Raw genomic sequence first — 21,607 nt, forward strand, 5'->3', positions numbered from 1 at the left:
ACTACTGATGTTAGAGCATGAGACCAGACCTGTCCATCAGTCTACACCAAATGAAAAGCAGCTTTGCCACGTGACGTTTTCTCATTTGGTGGAGGCTGAAGGACAGGTCTGGTCACACGCTCCTCCATCAGCAGACATTGTATGGATAGGAAAGTTGTGCAGTCTTTGAGGAAGGAGGAGGACTTGTAATACTTACAAAAAAGTGCCATAAAACCATAATAATGAAAGATAAAGCAAACTATTGCTTTAATTCATGCAGAATAGGACTTGCTAGGGTGACAAAGCATACTTTGTATCTTATATTACATCAAATTTTTCATAAGTTAGCATATAATAAGGTGAGGTTATAGTAAAATAGTATAGTACATATTTATAGTAAATGTCTCCATAGTCATTGGACTTAATTCAGCCAAACAAGTAGATATCAGCAGGATTGGCTGATCTACAGTGCCTACAAGTAGTATTCAACCCCCTGCAGATTTAGCAGGTTTACACATTCGGAATTAACTTGGCATTGTGACATTTGGACTGTAGATCAGCCTGGAAGTGTGAAATGCACTGCAGCAAAAAAGAATGTTATTTCTTTGTTTAATTTTTTTTTAAATTGTGAAAAGTTTATTCAGAGGGTCATTTATTATTCAACCCCTCAAACCACCAGAATTCTGTTTGGTTCCCCTAAAGTATTAAGAAGTATTTCAGGCACAAAGAACAATGAGCTTCACATGTTTGGATTCATTATCTCTTTTTCCAGCCTTTTCTGACTATTTAAGACCCTCCCCAAACTTGTGAACAGCACTCATACATGGTCAACATGGGAAAGACAAAGGAGCATTCCAAGGCCATCAGAGACAAGATCGTGGCGGGTCACAAGGCTGGCAAGGGGTACAAAACCCTTTCCAAGGAGTTGGGCCTACCTGTCTCCACTGTTGGGAGCATCATCCGGAAGTGGAAGGCTTATGGAACTACTGTTAGCCTTCCACGGCCTGGACCGCCTTTGAAAGTTTCCTCCCGTGCCGAGGCCAGGCTTGTCCGAAGAGTCAAGGCTAACCCAAGGACAACAAGGAAGGAGCTCCGGGAAGATCTCATGGCAGTGGGGACATTGGTTTCAGTCAATACCATAAGTAACGTACTCCACCGCAATGGTCTCCGTTCCAGACGAGCCCGTAAGGTACCTTTACTTTCAAAGCGTCATGTCAAGGCTCGTCTACAGTTTGCTCATGATCACTTGGAGGACTCTGAGACAGACTGGTTCAAGGTTCTCTGGTCTGATGAGACCAAGATCGAGATCTTTGGTGCCAACCACACACGTGACGTTTGGAGACTGGATGGCACTGCATACGACCCCAAGAATACCATCCCTACAGTCAAGCATGGTGGTGGCAGCATCATGCAGTGGGGCTGTTTCTCAGCCAAGGGGCCTGGCCATCTGGTCCGCATCCATGGGAAGATGGATAGCAAGGCCTACCTGGAGATTTTGGCCAAGAATCTCCGCTCCTCCATCAAGGATCTTAAGATGGGTCGTCATTTCATCTTCCAACAAGACAACGACCCAAAGCACACAGCCAAGAAAACCAAGGCCTGGTTCAAGAGGCAAAAAATCAAGGTATTGCAGTGGCCTAGTCAGTCTCCTGACCTTAACCCAATTGAAAACTTGTGGAAGGAGCTCAAGATTAAAGTCCACATGAGACACCCAAAGAACCTAGATAACTTGGAGAAGATCTGCATGGAGGAGTGGGCCAAGATAATGCCAGAGACCTGTGCCGGCCTGATCAGGTCTTATAAAAGACGATTATTAGCTGTAATTGCAAACAAGGGTTATTCCACAAAATATTAAACCTAGGGGTTGAATAATAATTGACCCACACTTTTATGTTTAAAATTTATTAAAATTTAACTGAGCAACATAACTTTTTGGTTTGTAAGATTTATGCATCTGTTACTAAATCCTGCTCTTGTGTGAAGTTTGAAGGCTCTAAAGGCCCTTTTACATTTAGCGATGCACCAGCGATCCAACCAGCGATCCGACCCGGTCAGGATCGCTGGTGCATCGCTAAATGATCGCTAGTGAGCTGTCATAGAGAAAGATCTCACAGCGATGCAGCAGCGACGCCGCGCACGATACTTACCATTCACACACAGCGATCCTGCGTCCTCCCGCCCGCCTCCACGCGTCGCTGGACGTCACAGCAGGAAGCCCAGCAGGAAGCAGACGACGAGAAATGGAGCCGGACATTCTCGCGCGATCAGCGATGGACAGCGGGGGAGCCGGTCGCTGGTAAGTATCACACATAGCGATATCGCTAGCAATATCGCTATAACGTCACAAAACCAGTGACGTTTTAGCGATATTGCTAGCGATATTGCTTAGTGTAAAACCCCCTTAAGTTATTTGCATCTTATCAAACCTGCTAAATCTGCAGGGGGTTGAATACTACTTGTAGGCACTGTATAGGAGGGTCTCCCGAATCTCCCCGGATAAAGAGAAGGCTTGCGTTGTCATCTTGGTGGATAGTCCACAGTATCCTACATGTGAAAAGGAGGATGCTACAGAGAATTGCAATCTATGTAATATTAGCTAATGCTTTCCCTAATATATCATAATCACTGTAAGGCACTCATCCGCAATAATCAGGGAAAGATAAAACAATAAAAGGCCCACTGCTGGCTTTGCTGGGAGAACAGAGGCCGAGAAGCTTTTTAGCCTTGTAAGCCTGATCTGTGGGTTATTTCCAAGGGATTTTTGTTCCAGACTGAGCTCTGGCTGGAATAGCTCCAGGAAATGATTGCTAAAACCAGATTACATGATGGAAACTGCAGCTGATGGGGAGCTCGCTGAGAGGTGCCATAACCCATTCACTACCAAGAGGAAACTGTGAGCAGTAGTCAAGCAGCGGATAGGCTCTGGTGAGACTAAAGAGGAGGGTTCAGCGGTTTAGATTGCAAGCCCCAGTGGTCGGGGCTCACCGAGAGGATGCTGCCCCTACGTAAATAATCCTCGTTAAGCCATTCCAAGCTGATTACTTTAACATCTGGAAACAGAGGCCATGGCAAAGGGTTAACTGTAAGAGGACAGGACTGATGTTGAGGCTTCATCTGCTCATCCAGCAGACAGGGCAGGACCATGGTCATCTTGTGCAGTCAGGAAGCATGGAGAGGATGTAGTTTGGAGATGAGAGGTGTGGAGCCAAGCCAGCAGCAGGAACTAGGCCCGAGCCAAGCCAAACAGCAATGTATGCTAGAACAAGTGGAGCCGCCCCTTCTTTACACACGCGCGGGCTCCTGGAAGAAGATCAGCGTTTCTTCTCATGCATAAAGCACCGTCCTAAATGATGTCTTTGCAAATACAAGACACACCAAGCGGATGTGCCTCTGCAGCTTAGATGCCAATATGTTCCTCACCAATGACCGGTACATTTTGCTTTTGGGCAGGAACAGCGGGGCAGATCATACCTGCCATTACCTGAGTGAGTTGCTCCAATGAATATTAACTTTAAAAGTCACAAGAAGAAGATTTTAACTATGCAAAACAAGGTGACCTTGTATGCCAACGATGGAAACCGGGAGGACGTCACGTCCAGCTTGTCTATGCCGGTCTTTACTCCTGCGCCTAGACGACAATCCCTGTTCTGCAGAAATCAGCTTTCAGTAGCCATATTCTTATCAATAGAGGCAGGGATGCAATGTAAGGTATCGCCTATATAATGAAAACCTCTCCAAAAGGCCACCCATTATTGAGAGCAGATTTTCAGTATGAGATTTTTCAATTTTGCCACAAACCATGCTGACTGAGGACGAAGACCACTTTTCAATGCAGTTTTGGTTGGCGGTCTCAAATAATTTTACTATATAAAGTTTTACTATAAATATATAAGACAGGATGATACAATTTCCAATAGCTGATGGTCACAGCTCACCTCCTTCCCTTGTTGCACCGTAACCTCTGTGCAGGTCATGGAGCATGCCTAGAAAACTCAACCATAGAAGTCAATGAACATCTCCAGTCCACCATTTCCTACAGTTCTCTTGGCTGCTGTAAAGCACACTCTTAAAAATATGGTAACTTATTTTAATGCAAACAAATTAAAAAAGTATAAAATAAAAAAAGTATAATATTCACCCTACCAATACCCTACAGGTCCGGTGTTGATGTATCCCTACTGCCCACCGGTTTCTGTCTATCATTCTCTAGTGATGGCATGTCAACACAACTGCAGCAGCCAAATCACGGGCGTCGGAGGCGACATGGCGACACCACTGATCTCCATATCGTGCCCACATGGCATCACAGGTGGACTAAACACAGACCAGCAGGGCAGAAGGACAGCGCTGGCACAGGAGTGCTGGGAGATTGGTAAAGCGAGTAATATTTAGTTGATACCAGTGTAAGTTGTCATCATGAGATTGAAGCAATCACTGCCTTTTACAGGGAGTAATGTACGGTTTCCAATATTCATCATGCACTGTATGGACAAAAGATATTGTGACACCGCCATACAGGAGCTTTTATGACATCCATGGATAAATTTAAAGGCATTAATGATAATCTGCCTGCAGGTTTTTGCTATGTAAGCGGAGATCACCAGAATTTAAGGGCAGAGTTTTATCTGTGTTTTATCAGCAGGAGATTATCATTACAGCAGAAGCTGCCTATGCCTCCTGGTCCAGACACCCCCACCACTGATTAAATGCTCTCTGTCACTGTGAGTTGTACACAGAGACCTGCCGATCAGTGGTGTGGGCGGGCTTATAGCCAGAAAGCTGCAGATCAGTGGTGTAGGCGGGCTTATAGCCAGAAAGCTGCCGATCAGTGGTGTGGGCGGAGTTATAACCAGAAAGCTGCCAATCAGTGGTGTGGGCAGGTTTATACACAGAAAGCTGCCAGTGATGTGGGCGGATTTATACACAAAAAGCTGAGAATCAGTGGTGTGAGCAGGGTTATACCCATAAAGCTGGCAATCAGTAATGTGGACAGTTATACCCATAAAGCTGGCAACCAGTGGTGTGTGTGGAGTTATAACCAGAAAGCTGCCGATCAGTGGTGTGGATGGAGTTATACCCGTAACCAGGCAATCAGTGGTGTGGATGGAGTTATACCCATAACCTGGCAATCAGTGGTGTGGGTGGAGATGTACCCAGAAAGCTGCCGATCAGTGGTGTGGATGGAGTTATACCCGTAACCAGGCAATCAGTGGTGTGGATGGCGTTATACCCATAACCTGGCAATCAGTGGTGTGGGTGGAGATGTACCCAGAAAGCTGCCAATCAGTGGTGTGGGTGGAGATGTACCCAGAAAGCTGCCAATCAGTGGTGTGGGCGGGTTGATACCCAGAAAGCTGCCAATTAGTGTTGTAGGTGGGCTTACACAAATCTCAGCATTCAGAGCTCATCACAACTGCTGCACCCAGTAAAGTAAGTGACACATCGCTTGAATTAGGGTCTCTCACCCTACCTCATAATGCTGTCAGATTACATGGCAAAAACCTGACAGATACCCTTTAATAAGAAGTTGGTCCGCTCTTCTCCTGAAAAAATAAAGAAAGAAGTCTTACTTACCTCCCTGAACGCCACAGCAACTTATGGAGGGAGGTCATCCCATCCATCAGTCACATGGCTGCAACCAACCAGTGGCAAGTTAACTGTATTGGTGGTCCTGGAAGAAACCACTAACTAGAATGAATGATGGCAATTGAGCAGCAGGGGCTTTCCAAGACTAGTATTTTTTTACTATGAGCCAAAAAACTAATGGGTAGGGAGTTAACACCTACCTGCCTGTTCTATCCGGAGCTGGCTCAGAGCGGTCACGGACTGCTCTTGCGGGAAATTCAGCTGCTCCATGTCATCAGAGTCGCTCGCTCTCTTCCGGGTTACTCTGTTGACAGAGCAGAGTGGAAGAAAAGCTGCTGGCACTGTCAACATGAAATCAGCAGAAGCCACAGAATTTCCATCAGGACCGGTCAGTGGCCACTCTGTGCCAGCAGAGATCTGTGCTGGGTATAACAGGCAGGAAGTTAGCAAGTACCTGCCCGTTAGTTCTTAGACCCATAGTAAAAAAAAACTTAACATAGTCCTGGATAACCCTTTTAAGAGAGGTAATTAGTAGATTTTTTATTGTACAATCATTCTTCCCTCTGGACACTTTTGAAAGAATCATAGAAACCACAGTAATGTAGTGCAATTTCCGCAGACCCCTCCTATAAGCGATACCGTCCTAGACCCTTGCTACAGCACCAAGAGAGGAAGGAAGGTACGGAAAAATGATGGTGGCTGGGAGAATGAGATTCAAAGACATCACGTACCTCCAAAACTGGGGCTGAGAGGAGACTGATATAGGAAGCAGATGGCAGCGTAAAGGGACAGAAAGAAAAAAAGACGTAATGTTAAAAAGAAGACACACATATGAAAGATTTGGTTAGATGACAGAGGAATGAGAGTGGGCAAGGTGATCCAGAAAGAAGAAACTAATGGAGCCCCAATCTAAGCTCCCACGCGATAAACCCCGACATCCCGAGGGGTTTAGGCAAATATTCATAAGGAGGTAGTCCATCAATTCACCATGAAGAAACCCTCCAGCTGACACATGAGCACTCCATGAGAGTAACAAAGTCCAGCTTCTGTCAGTCCACACATCAGTCCCTCAAATAACAGGATTCAGACCAGTGTGTGGACGATGCGGATCGCATAAGGTTCTGCCCTTAAATACGTAATCGTAAGCTACGTGATAACATGGGAAACACAATACAATGATGTTTCCATCTGCTGAAGATGAATCAGAAAAGTGTGGAGAAGAATACATGTTCTAGCCATGGTGAATGTGTAACTGGTGGAGGAAGGTAGAACTAGATGAAGACCAGGTTTTTTTCACTCTATACAACTATAAACTATTCCCTCTAAATCAGAGGGTTCTTCAAGCATCTTATGGTCTCTGTCTCCATGTTATCAGGTTTCCTCTTTCTAAACAGCTGCCACCAGGTTGTTTATCCTTGAATGCTGTTCCTAAATGTCTCCTACACAGGCTGGCACACCTGATATCCATTTTTACTTTTTCCTACACCATACGCTCATCAGAGTCACCCCGCCATCATCCGCACAGAGCTGATGTTGAGTTGAAGCATGTCTTGGGTGAATTTGCTAGTGCAGGGCAGTAGATGAACCCTTTAAGGACCAGACCTATGTTGGCCTTATTACACCAGCCACATTTATCCGCTGGCCAGGAACCAGTTAAACATCCACATCTATCAGAAGCCCTTTAAGGCTTGGGATATAAGGCAGATATGGTCTCCTGAAATCAAGTCGCAGACAAGAGGAGCGACAAAAGTATAAGCAGTTTCCTGACAACCTTTTGTTACACCCAAGAAGTAAGAAAGGTGCAATCCTATGCAATGGAAACGTTCTCTGCATTCTGAGGCAACAAAATACTGGGTTTGGATATTTGGAAACAGTCACATTGTGCCGAGTGCCACAGTGCTGTTGCACTGACAATCACTGGACAGGATGTAGGGAGCACTGCAACCGTCGGGGGGCATATAAAAAGCTGCGTGTAGCCCAGGCCCTGGAGGTAAAACAGCTTTATACTGATAAACAGAGGAGACTAGTGCACTTGAAGGACAGATGCTGGAACCTGCCACGAAGTCTGATGTCACAGGAGAGCCAAACAGTGTAATAAAGTTTCCTTTGTAAAGAGAAGAATGTGTTTTCTTTGCCCTCATGGCCGTGAAATGTAATCACAGTGACATTTCGTAGGGCAACACATCAGATCGTGACTCTAATAGCAGAGTTCAGACAACAGTATGAACCACGTCTTATTATGATGCAGCCGTGTGGACAATGCAATTTATGTGCAGCACGTGGGTTACCAATACTGGTGGAGATAGGCTAGCCTGGCGTACACATGGGCCATCAGACTTATGTGCCCGAGCATCCCCGCTGCCACTTACCAGAAGGGTGTCTTCTGAAGAGTAGGAGACGAGCTCTGAGGACACTGTGCGAATGCTGGATAATCCAGTTAGAGACACGTTTGACAACCTTCGTTTTCGGACACCACTACAGTTGTTGGGTATCTTAAAAGCACATCGCTTGTGATAGTTGAGACCACATCCTGCAGAAAAATAGAAAAAACACTTTAAGGGTTTCCACTGTCATTTCCCACCTTGCCCATGTGGCCGGTAAACATTTTCTGAAAGTTCCAGAATGAAGTAAATACAAATATCCAACTTTAGCTAAAATCCGTGGGTGCTGTCTATATCAGCATCACCGCTGCACCCAGCGATTGGTGGCAGCAGTCACGTCACATCAACATGCCGACACTGCAGAGCCACATCAACAAACCGCAGCCAGCAGCGGAGATGGAGTGAGACTAGAAGAGGAGCAGAAGCTAAAACTCTTAGTTTATCTATAGGAAACCTTCAATTGTCTACAAAGACAAAAATGAAGAGCGAGATCTCCGGTTTACAGTATACGGACAATGAACGGGCAAAATGGATGTGATAAGGTGTGTAGAGCCACTAACATCATCCGTTATTCCCATGGCTTAACCCATTGCAGTGAATGGTTGGCCATCCCTTTGAATTACTAACATGAAAGGCATCATTTCTCCTACAGAGACGACACCAGCTGATAGCTGGGGTCACAAATGCTACACCCTTGGGGATCAGCTGGACACCACCAGTAGGAGAATTTGACATATAGGAGCAATGTGTTAATTTAATACTTCAAATCACATTTGTTGGACAAGTCTTCGGATGATATTGTGTAGGGCCTCATGGAACAAATAATTGAACTCCTAGCAAGGACTACCAAGACCTGTGTAGAATCAAAAAAAGAGGGAAAAGGAAGCTATGTCTAAAATTATTATTTATTAGAATCAAGTAAAAAATTCATATTTTTCAACAATAATGAGCATACTTAAAATGGGTACGGACACTATGAACAAATGAACAGCCGCACTGCGGTAGTAACGTGCAAGATAGATTACATGAAAGCGTCTGTGTAATATAAAATCTACAAATGGATATCATATGGACATACAAACAAATGAATAAATAGATGAATAAATAAATAATAGGCCATTAAAATGTATTAGGGCTTAGAATAAAAACCTCCTATTAAATAAGGACATCCAAAGCATTAATAAGTTATGATACAACAGATTTTAAGTATTTACATCTGATACAACAGATGAAATCCATAATGAAAAGGACATCAGTACATAGTGCATATATATTAATCAATATATGTGCAAATTGTGCAAAAGCCGTGCAAATAAGATGCTAGTAATGGTGAAGACGTGAAAAATCCAAAATGGAAGTAAGTAACCTAGAAATGAATGCAAAGTGGTGCAGGCACATAACCTCACAAGTGCAGGCTGAAGACCCCGACGCATGTTTCACGTATGGCTTTCTCAAGGGGAGCAGGATTTGGATTTATACAAGACCTGTGTAGGTGGCGTTCAGTATCTGCCACCAATACATTGAAATTTAGTTGTTGTGAAGTCATATCCCTGTAAACATTCCTGAATAGTGATGCTTACAGAGGCCAATGACTGCTATGGTTATGGAAGATCTAAGCCAAAGTAACATCCACATGTCAGGACTCGAGAAGAACTTTATCCAGAGGGTCATGTTGCCTCCCATCAGTTTTGTGTCACTTCTTTCTATAGTGCACCATGGAGACATCTCTTCCCAGGCAAGGGACGTACATGCACCATAGCCTCCACATGACGGGCAAGAAAATGTGATCCATCAGCCTAACCAACCTTCCTCTATTGCTCCCTGGTCCAGCTCTGACGCTTGAATACCCTTTGTAGGCATCTTCAGAGGTTGATAGGGGTCAGCATGGCCAGTCCATGGCTACACAGTGGCATACGCTGTGATGTGCTGCGTGTCCTGACATCTCTCTATCATAGCCAGAAGCAACATATTCAGCAGTGTATACAACATTAGGAATTTCATAAGGAGTCCTTCCTTGGATTTATCAACCTGTAACGACCACGCGGCCACCTCAACAACATCGCAGCTACTGCAAGCTCCGACCTACAGTCTCCTTCCCCATAATCCTGTAGAATGTAAGCCCACAAGGGCAGGGTCCTCTTCCCTCTGTATCAGTCTGTCATTGTTAGTTTGTTTACTGTAAGTGATATTTGCATTTTGATGTAACCCCATCCCATGTACAGCACTATGGAACCAATGGTGCTATATAAATACATAATAACAATTTGGGTAGGTATCCACCATACCAGTAACACCTGCTGTTTTGGAGATGGGAAAATCCAACAAGCAGATCCAGCAGGTCTAAAAACAAATATATATAATGTTTTATTTCCAATACTTAAAAAAAGCAATAAGAGATCGTATGCCAAAAACCTTGGATAGAGTGAAGAAAGTCCTCATGTTTTGGAGATGCTCTGACCCAGCCGTCTAGCCATCACATTTTTACACTTGTTATTCCGATCTTTACTTTTGCCCATTTTTCTGGCCCAACTCTGAAACTAGATTGCTCAACTTGCCACCAAATATATCCCACCACATGACAGGTGCCATCGAGTGGGATTACCATGTCCATAGTATTCATTTTATCGCGACTCTAGGTATATTGCAGAACACGGCAAGTCATTCTTCCATAGCTTGTCCTCAAAAGGACTCCAACCTCTTTTACCTATTTTTGCGGGTTTGCCGGTATTACATGAATTAACCATCACTCTATTTCAACTTTATATGGGGTTATGGTGCTAAAAGTTGTTAAGTAAAGGAGCAGCCAAGCCTGTAGACTGCTTCCTTCCTTCCATAGCTGCTCATGCGACAAAAATCCAAACACATGATTTGGAAGGGTTGTTTACGTGAAGGCTCGTGAAAATGCTATTCCAGTAATTTTGACAGTTTCCAGACCAACGAGTTATTGTTTAGCAAACACAGTAGATAGCCAGACAAAAAGTAAAAGTGATCAACTAGGATGAGAAACAAAGCTCAAATGCACAAGAAAATTACTTTTTTTTTTTTTTTGCAAACAGCTGCAAATACACAGTGGAGACCATAAAACCCCCACAACATATCTGCCAATTTTTATATTTGATTGCATCTATGACATTCTTTTGTAGAAAAATGTTTTTAGTCTGGCCCCTTAGTCCATTCCTCAGCCTGTGTTAGCTGGTGATGTGTAGCACAGCAAACACGTGGCTTTCCGTCCAGAGCACTTAAAGACATTTGCAACTCTTTGGATTAGCCAGCCTGGCATCATCATTGCGTGTGACGTTGCACCAAGTCAGCTCATCAGAAGAAGAGCAACAGAAGCCAGCAGGTAATAGGTGGTACTCCCGTTCCTGTACTGTGCCCACCCAACCACTGTCGTGGTCAACGAAATGGGACATGAGAATCAAGTGGGTTTACAACAATTCTATTATTGAAAACATTGATCAGCCACAACAGTGATAAGAATGATCTATCTACAGCTAGTTGTTCTCCATTACGCATGGTCAGAATGGTCCTACTACTCACCTTCACACTTGAGGCCCTGCCTCACCAAGCCCCACAGCATCTCTCCACAGTGGTCACAAAAGGCTGGAGCACGGTACGAGTGAACATACAACGCATGTGGACGAATCTGGAAATCTTCAAAGGTTGCAGAGGCTAAAATGACAAAAAGATTCAATTTATGTTAGTCTGGCTGCATCATAATGGAAGACACTGCTAACGCTATAAAGGAGTATTCCCAACAAGTGACCTTATGGCATAGTCCAGCAGAGAATGAAGGATGAGGCGGCTGCTACAGGAGAGAATGGAGAGCATTGTACCTGCCTCGGTTCATTCTCCACCTCCCCAGGCAGGTCAGAGGACCTCTGCTCTGTACATAGGCCACATCGATATGCCACAAAGGATTAGGTTCGGAAAACATCTTTTAGAACGAACATACATTAAAAAAGAAATCTGTCCAGTCTAAGCTGACCATGTTACATTATTTTCACAGTGAAATTAATGAATACATGAAGTCCAATACTGCAATATTGCGGTAAATGTTAAAAATGTAAGGTACTTAGCGTTTTTTCATTAAAGAGCATAAAAGCTATCCAAACACGTAAAAGTGTATCTTATGGATGGTCCCTGTCACTGATATCCTTAACTGTCCATGTGCCAAATCAGCCTCATGCGAATGGGAAGTGAAAAGGATTCTGTGAAACTAGTTTCTTGAGAATATCACACCAGTCCAACTCGTGGGATTATGGTGTGTGGGGGCACACTGTACAGTAACCAGATCCCTCCTGTCTTCATTCCAGGTGCACCAACATTAGATTTGGTTGTGGAACCAGTGGTACGGCAGTTTCTCCAATGTCCCAGGAGAAGTTTTTCAACACAACACCGCCAGGCAATATGTTGCTTGTGTGGCCTAAACATGCTACCATGGCCTAAACAAGCTACCAAGGCCTAAACAAGCTACCAAGGCCTAAACAAGCTACCAAGGCCTAAACAAGCTACCAAGGCCTAAACAAGCTACCAAGGCCTAAACATGCTACCTTGGCCTAAACATGCTACCTTGGCCTAAACATGCTACCTTGGCCTAAACATGCTACCATGGCCTAAACAAGCTACCAAGGCCTAAACAAGCTACCTTGGCCTAAACATGCTACCTTGGCCTAAACAAGCTACCAAGGCCTAAACAAGCTACCAAGGCCTAAACATGCTACCATGGCATGCAGCGTCTTCAGACTTATTGCACATCTGGGATCATTGGTTGCCAGCTGCAAGCCAAGGTTCTTGATGATTTGCCCAAGTGCATTCAGCATGGCAGAACATTCCTCAGACAACCAGTAATAACTTCACTGACCAAAGAAAGACAAGGCATGTAAGTGCAGGGACTTATTTGGGTGGCGCTCATACTCAATATATATTGAGAGGTTTTTAAAATTCTGTTTTCATTTTTTTTTTTTTTTTTTTATCATTTACATATCTGTAAGGGTGCTTTCAGTTGCCCCATCGGGGCATACGTCCGAACGCCCACCTCCAAAACGGAACTCGGACGTATGCTTCGATGGGGGCCATAAACTTTAAGGGTATGTGCACACGTTGTGGATTGCTGTGCGGAATTTTCCGTGCGGAATCTGCATCTTTTGGCAGAATCCGCAGGTCAAAATCCACGCGTTTTTTATGCGGATTTCCTGCGGATGTATTGCGGATTTTGTGCGGATTTGGCATGTGTTTTTACACCTGCAGATTCCTATAATGGAATTGGTGTAAAAACGCTGTGGAATCCTCGCAAAGAATTGACATGCTGCGGAAAATAAACTGCTGCGTTTCCACGCTGATTTTTCTGCAGCATGAGTAGAGTAGTTTTTTTTCTCCATAGAATAACATTGTACTGTAAATCACTAGCCAATCTGCAGTGGATCTGCAGCAAATCTGCAATGTGTGCACATAGCCTAATGGTGCCGCAGGGCAAACATGCGCCCTGCTGAGCATCATCTTCGAGTGTGTACGCCTACTAGAGGAGGACAGACGTACTAGACATCAGTGTCTGCCTCTAGTAGGCGTATAAGCCCAAAAATGATGCATGACAGAGTGCACATTTGCTCTGCCAGCGCCAATATAGTCTATGACCGAGTCAACTCATATGTCCAAATCCTGTTTTGAGGGGGGATTCAGACATTAACCCCGACGAGGCCACTGAATGGGTGCCAAAGCAATGTGAAAGGAGCCTACGAGTGTATATGTAAGTACACCTTAGGCCTGTTTCACACTTCAGTTGTTTGATGTCAGTCAAAATCTGCCGTTTTGCAACAAAAAGGATCCGTTTTTTTTCCCATTGACTTGCATTAGCGGCGGATTTTGACGGATGGTCATCCGTTGGATCCGTTTTTTGACGGATCCGCCAAAATATTCTTGGCCGTCGACTTCAGTGGACGGACAATGAAACGTTTTTTGTCTGCGTCAAAATAGCGGATAGCAACAGATCCGCCGCTATCCGCCATTCGTTATAATGGTCGCCTATGGGCGGCAGATCCGTTACCAACTGTTTTTTGACGGAATCCGGCAACGGATCCGCTTTTTGACACTGAGCACGGCCAGAAGAATTTCCTTGCCAGAAATTTAACTTCAAATTCCGCTCTGGCAGCAGAAAAATTCTCTCTCTCGACTCATTTTCCTTTAAATTTCAGTCACTCACTACTAAAGCGGATCCGTCAAAAAACGGATCCGGTGCCATCAGTTTGTGCCACAACGGAAACGTTTTTTCACAACCTGGCGGATTTTGACTTACGTCAAATAACTGAAATGTGAAACAGGCCTTAGGGAGACTTCACAAATGGAAGCAAATCATATACATACGTAATATAGATATATATAGATATATATATATCTATTTATAGATATATATAGATATATATTAATTCTGCAGCACTTCACAATTAAGCAAGGACATGTATAGACAACAAACAATAAGTCTCACCAGTTACAGGAGGAGTGAGGGGCCTGCTCGCAAGCTTACAATCTAATGGATAGATACAATCTATATAAATATATATTTATATTATTTTAATGCCATAAAACCATTTTAAACAAGTATAATAGACTTGCATAAAAATGTTGCCGATCTTCATGTTTTCATGAATAGATTTATTGAAGACGAATGCATACAAGAGTAAGAATGCACATGATAGCCGGTCACTCGCCTGGATTCTTGTGAATGTCACACACAAGTGTGAAATACTCACACAAGGTGCTGACGTCACAGTGATGTAAGGTGAAAATGACATTACTAGGGTAGGGCTTCTCAATTTTTCTCTACAGGGGCCATGTTGGCACAAAATAACAGTGTCAGAGATAGTCTCCTGAATCCAGTGAAACACTAAAATGTCCAGAATAGTAGTCAGTTATTGGCACACTGGCGATCATGGGTAAGTGACACTATTTAGATACTGAAGGGCATTTGACTTGCTTAATGCTCTAGACAATATTAATTACACCTTGCATGGGTACTTTGCCCGGGATTTACAATGTTGTACCATATTGTCGCTTATACACCTTATAACCCTTGGTCACAGGATCACCATGTGTACCTCTGTTTTGGCCTTAGTATCCCTCCTTTTCCTTTTTACTATATAAGCCATCATTGGTATGTATACTTTTGTATTGTTAACTATTTGAATCAATAAATTAATGTTTTTTATTGGATGGTGTTCTCTGCTCCGTTTTTTCTGTGTCTATTCCTAATGGGAGCATTTCCATTCCCTATTGCTGTTAGGCCTTGACCTTACTTTTGGGACTGAAGTTATTTTCTTCAGCATTTATTATAGTTTACATATGCTTATTTTTGACTATTTTTCGTTTTCTTACATTAGGATAGGTAGGTTGTACAAGAACACATTAATATAAATATATATTAGTTATTTATATTTTCTTACAGCACATTAGTCTCCCATGTATGTGAGACTTTTGCCAACACCTGGAAGGACAGACTCCAGGATGCATGGCCCGTGCTGCTGGCCGGACAGAGTCCAGGCTGCGTGGCCCATGACGCTGGACGGACAGAAAGACTCCAGGCTGCGTGGCCTGTGCTGCTGGACGGACAGACAGACTCCAGGCTGCGTGGCCCATGATGCTGGACAGCAAGACAGAATTCAGGATGCGTGGCCTGTGCTACTGGACGGACAGACTCCAGGATATGTGGCCCATGATGCTGGACAGACAGACTGACTCCAGGACAGGCGGTCTGTGCTGCTGGACAGACGGACGGACAGACATACAGACTCCAGGATGCGCGGCCCGTGCTGCTGGACAGACAGACAGACTACAGGCTACGTGGCCTGTGCTGCTGGACGGACAGATTCCAGGATGCGTGGCTGTGCTGCTGGACGGACAGACTCCAGGATACGCGGCCCGTGATGCTGGACAGACAGACTGACTCCAGGACAGGCGGTCTGTGCTGCTGGACAGACGGACGGACAGACATACAGACTCCAGGATGCGCGGCCCGTGCTGCTGGACAGACAGACAGACTACAGGCTACGTGGCCTGTGCTGCTGGACGGACAGATTCCAGGATGCGTGGCTGTGCTGCTGGACGGACAGACTCCAGGATACGCGGCCCGTGATGCTGGACAGAAGGACGGACATACCGACTCCAGGACGCGCGGCCTGTGCTGCTGGATGGACAGACTCCAGGATGCGCAGCCCGTGCTGATGGATGGACAGACTCCACGACGCTCAGTCCGTGCTGCTTGCAGCATTTATTACCCTGAAGCTCCCTGGTCAGCGCATTCAGTGTTATACAGCTTTCACAAAGGGTTAATTTAGACCATAGATCTCTGTGTTGTGGAAATGTCACAGAGGTGGCTAACATCTGTCAAAGAACAGAAAACCCATAAACTGCACAATTTTTCAGTGGGCTGACCATATGTAGAACATTGCCCACACATGAAGCAGCCACGAAAGCCACTTAGAACAATTTTGCAGCAATCCTCAAATGTTTTGGCAAATTGTATTTCTTGGACAAAGCATTTCCTGTCCTCTTGCTCATCTACAATTCAATGTGAACCCTGCAGTGTTAATTATTCAAGTTTCATAGTTATAAATTTGAACAAGTTGAAAAAAAGACACCGGTCTATACAGCAAAAGTTTTACAATGCTACATTGTTGGTCCGAAGGAAGGGAAATACACCATGGGCAGCACTGTATTAGTGGACAATCTATCCCGACGCCACATACGGCAATCAGACTAGTTCCCCAAATCAACGCCCCATCACAGAATCTATTTTTCAGTTAAGACATCCAGGAGCTCCTTGAACATTTACTGTTTCCTACGCACACACTACCTCCTCATCTCGCCCTCTCTCTGTTGCGTTTCCCTCAAGGCTCTGTCCTAGGACCCCTTCTCTTCTCAATCTATACCCTTGGCCTGGGACAACTCAAATTCCTATGGCTTTGATTACCATCTATATGCTGATGACACTCAGATCTCAGATCTAACGCTCTGGCCCAGAATCCCAGAGTGTCTATCAGCAATATCCTCCTTCTCCTCTCACTTCCTCAAGCTCAATGTGGACAAATCGGAACTAATTATCTTTTCTCCATTTCGCATACCTTCCCTACCTGATTTATCTATCACAATAAATTAATTCACACTTTCCCCTGACTTGAAATCCACTGACTTGGAGTAACCCTTGACTCTGCCCTGTCCTTCAAACCGCATATCCAAGCTCTCACCACCTCCTGTCGCCTCCAGCTCAAAAATATTTCCAGAATCCGTCCCTTCCTCAACCCCCACTCTACCAAAATGCTTGTGCATGCCCTAGTCATCTCCCGCTTGGACCACTGCAACACCCTCACATATCTTCCTTCAAATAATCTCCGGTCGTCCCAAGACCTCCTTTTCTCCTCCACACTTATTCGTTCCTCACCCAATCGCCTCCAAGATTTCTCCCGAATATCCCCCATCCTCTGGAATTCTGTGCCCCACACGACCGGTTACCCACCACATTTGGATTCTTCAGACGGAACCTGAAAATCAATCTCTTCAAAAATGCCTACAACCTGTAATGACCACTGTTGTGAATTCGCTTTCTGGCCTCCCTCTGGTTAATACTGAAGGTAGTGGAGCTGGTCAGATTGACAAAGGGGTTGCGAGTTCTCTTTCTGGGCTCCCTCTGGTGGTTACTGGAGGTAATGGAGCTGATCTGATTACCAGAGGCTTGCCAACTGATAATGAGGACGACAATTGGAGATCTGGGGTTTCAGATTGGGATTTAAGACAGCCGACTCCCTCTATCCCTGCTGGTGATTTTCTTCTGCCTCCTGAGGTCTGATGTTTCCAGCTCAGTCCCTGCATGTTCAGCTAAGTGTTCATTTGCTATTCTGTTTGCATTTAATCTGGTTTTGTCTATCTCAGTTTTGTGTGGGTCAGCCGGCTCCGGCTGGGGCTGTGCTGAATCACCGTCCATATGTTACTGCTGCCAGTTTGTATTTGTCCCTTATTAGACTGGCCTCTTTTTGCTCTGTTTTCAGAACATACCAGAGTGCTGATATAGTGGGGAAGTCGTGCGACTTCAGTGTTTTTTGCATCAGACGTGTTGGACTTTTTGCAGGGTTTTTTGCGTGATTGCAGACAGCGTCTTTCCTTTCCTGTCCTGTCTAGTCAGTGTGGGCCCCATCATTTGCTCAGTCTATTTTCCTGCCTGCGTTTGTTTTCACCTTGTCTCACCAACAATATATGTTTGGGGGCTATCTATTCCTTTGGGGTCTGCTCTGGGGCAGTTTAGATTTCCCCTTTCTTGCTTTAGGCTTAGTTAGCTCTCTGTGCCGAGGCGTCAAGGATCATCGTAGGTACGCTCCACGGCTACTGCTAGCTGTGTGGATAAAATCAGGGGTCTGCAATCCGCTTAGTTACCAACCTCTCTGGTTTTCTGTGGCTTAGCTTGGGCTTGCTCTCCTCCTCGGTGACCCATTCATAACAGACCACACTCCACCATCGGAGCTACTGCAACCCCCGACCTGTCTCCTTCACCATAATCCTGCAGAATGTAAGTCCGCAAAGGCAGGGTCCTCTTCCCTGTCAGTCTGTCATTGTTAGTTTGTTTACTGTAAGTGATGTTTGTATTTTGATGCAACCCCTTTTCATGTATAGCACCATGGAATCAATGGTGCTATATAAAAAAATAATAATGTGGCAGAGAAGTCCATAATCTCACTGCTCTAAAGAACTCATAATCTGACTGCTCTAAGATCAGCACCAAAACATGTGCTTGGAGCTTCATGGCATTGGACTCTGGAATAGTGGGAAAAAGTTCTGTGCCATGGCGTGGAGCCTCTAGCTGGAAATCTGATAAATAAGTCTGAGTTTGGTGAATGCCAGAAAGACATTACCTGACAGCATTGTGCCAGCTGCATAGTTTGGTGAAGGGACAATGCTTTAGGGACATTTTTCACAGGTCAGGCGCCCTTTACTTCCATTGAAGGAAAATTTTAATATTCTATACTAGGACAACCCCTTCTTGATCTAAACGTTTGGCCCCGTTAAAATAAAATAGCCTATACTCACCTCACGTGCCAGCGGCGTTCCACTGGTGTTGGCACTCTCGGTCCTGGGGCTCTCGTGTGGTTGTTGTGACACTGGCACCCAATCAGCGCTGGCATCACTGTCTCCGTCTTTGTACGAACTGAAAATAAAGAGGAAGTCTGGGTTGTAGCTGATCCCAGACTTCCTCTTCATGTTCAATTGTTACGAAGACGGAGACAGTGAAGCCAGTGCTGATTGGGCAATGGGCATCATGTGTCACAACAAACGCACGAGAGCCCTAAGAATGAGAGTGCCAACAACACGGGAACAGCACCGGCGCAGAAGACCGTTTGGGGGCTAAACATTTAGCCCAAGAAGAGGTTGTTGCTATACTAGTGGAATACCCCTTCAGCACACCAAGACTCTTTGAACAATTCTAAGCTTCTAAATTGTGGGAACAGTATGGGAAGGTTTCTGTTCACCATGAAAACTGAGGTATGGTGGGGAAAAGTGTTGTGTGGAAGAACATCGCAGAGAACCCTGACCTCAAATGCTTCTGGATGAATGGAAAAAGACTTACAGGCACCTCCAAAATCTTATAGAAAGGCTTCCCAGAAGAGTGTTATATCTACTGAGATAGGGAGATAGGGAGAAACAACTCCCTATCATTACTTCCAAATATACTATGGGATGTCATAAGGGCAGCACAGTGGCTCAGTGGTTAGCACTGTTGCTCTGGGGTCTTAGGTTCAAATTCCACTAACAAGGAGTATGTATTGTCTCTCCATGTTTGCGTGGGTTTCCTCCAGGTTCTCCAGTTTCCTTTCACACTCCAAAGACATACTGATCGGGGATCTAGATTGCAAGCCCTAATGGGGACAGCGGTGATGTCAATAAATCGTTGTGGACTGTGGTGGCGCTATATAAGTGAATAAAGTAAACAATACAAGCTCTTGTTGGTGTAATGTGGCGTGGTCTACATACTTTACTCCATATTAAATATTACATAGGAGACAATAAAACACGGACCCCTCTGTGACCCCACTGTCAACTATGCCCAGAGTATGTGCCATTAACCCTATAAGATCACAGGTAATCTTCGCTTGTTTTGTTATTTTTTCAAATGGCCATAACCTATTTATTTTTCCGTCAACATAGACATGAGGGCATATTTATTTTGTGTGATGACATCATAAATATTACCGTACAACTGGGTGAGTGATAATTGGACGCTGTGGTCTTTAAAACCAGCACGTTCATCCATCATTGCCAGCAAACCCGAGGCCACTTGCAAATGGAGCAATAGTGGCACCAATATGTGCGTACAACCAGTTAGATGACCTATGTGTGGTCTGTGGCACACATGCCAAGGGCTGCTGACCACAGACCTAATGAGTATGAGCTCCTCTACATCCTCATGGCCTTCTCATGAGCCACCCTCTATGTTTTGAGACTGTACAAGAAGGGATCATCCTAAAGATCATCAGATAATCTTTAAAACCGATCCCTAATATAAAACCCCCTCCAACCTTCATCGAGAATCACGACTTATGGCTAAATCCATTGTTGGATCAGTGTGGAGGTGTGCTTACTTTGCTAATAAAGAGCATCTGTCTTGACAAGAGCAGACACACACATGAATAAGATAAGCATACAAGGCTCCATGTGAGGCGGTAGGTACCGCACGTTTCCCGACCGAGACCTCACCCAATTCTCATGCAGATTGCCGTGACACGCTTGTCCAGGAAGGTGCCACCATCCTTCATGCATTATTTTCCACTCATTTGGGGGGGGGGGGGGGTCATCGTGTCACCGTTAATGCATCCATCAACCCTGGGGTGAAAACAGCCTGTGACACGTATAGAGCAAGTTATATAAGACTCAGAACAGTCAATATTATTGACTGTGAATATTTATACAGCATGTACATCCTGCAAATGATGGAAATAATGACAAAGTGTGACCTAGTGGGAGGAAAAGCTGATGATCCTTTAGTGAATGTACTATTAAAATTTATAATTTGGTTGATTTACACACCTTAGTTACTGTCATGATCCCAGTGCAGGGTTTTTACTTGCACGTCAGGGATTAATTGTTGTGGCCTCTCTTTTGTTCAGGGAGGGCTTCTTATAGCCTGTGGAAGCTCCCATCCCTGTCAGTTATATGTTTGCCCTCGGCTGGGTAGTTTGACCATTGTGTGCTTGTGCCTCATGCCTGTTCTCTGTTTGATTCCCTGTTGCTGATCCGGTTCGACCCCCGTCTTGGTTTGTTTCTAGTGCTTCGGTCCTGATTGCTGTCTGCCTGGTATTTGACTCCTGCTCTGACAGCCCACTTTGTCTGTCCCTCCTGTACCTCTGCTGCCCTCTATGGTTCTGACCTTTGTTGCCTTTCTCGGTCCCCATCCCAGCTTTCCCAGTCGACACTCTCAGCTGTCTCCCCGATGTCGCGGCAGACTCCGCCCTTGTCCCGCCTCCGGCGGTCGTGTGTCGCAGGTCCTGCAACCCTGTGGGTACGTGCGCTCCCGGTGGCACGTGGCGTGCTACCCGGCCCCATTCACCACAGACTTAACCAGTTCCGTGCTGAGTGCACATCACCGGTTAGTGCTCACGATAGTTAGTTTGAGGTTCGCGGAAAAA

At 44.9% G+C, this 21,607-nt stretch overlaps 1 protein-coding gene across 1 annotated transcript in view; it reads right to left on the minus strand.

Moving 5' to 3' along the window:
• PRKD1 (protein kinase D1) overlaps positions 1–21,607 on the minus strand; it is a 184,239-nt gene that overhangs the window by 24,893 nt on the left and 137,739 nt on the right. Inside the window, exons 3-4 of the mRNA XM_073577800.1 lie at positions 11,487–11,618; positions 7,935–8,095 (exon numbers count right to left, since the gene is read on the minus strand). Of these exons, the coding sequence (XP_073433901.1) occupies positions 7,935–8,095; positions 11,487–11,618 (293 nt within the window). The remainder of the gene's footprint in view (positions 1–7,934; positions 8,096–11,486; positions 11,619–21,607) is intronic.

This window comes from Dendrobates tinctorius, unplaced genomic scaffold, assembly GCF_039654945.1.
Source record: "Dendrobates tinctorius isolate UK_male_01 unplaced genomic scaffold, ASM3965494v1 ptg000057l, whole genome shotgun sequence".
Classification (NCBI taxonomy): Eukaryota; Metazoa; Chordata; class Amphibia; order Anura; family Dendrobatidae; genus Dendrobates; species Dendrobates tinctorius.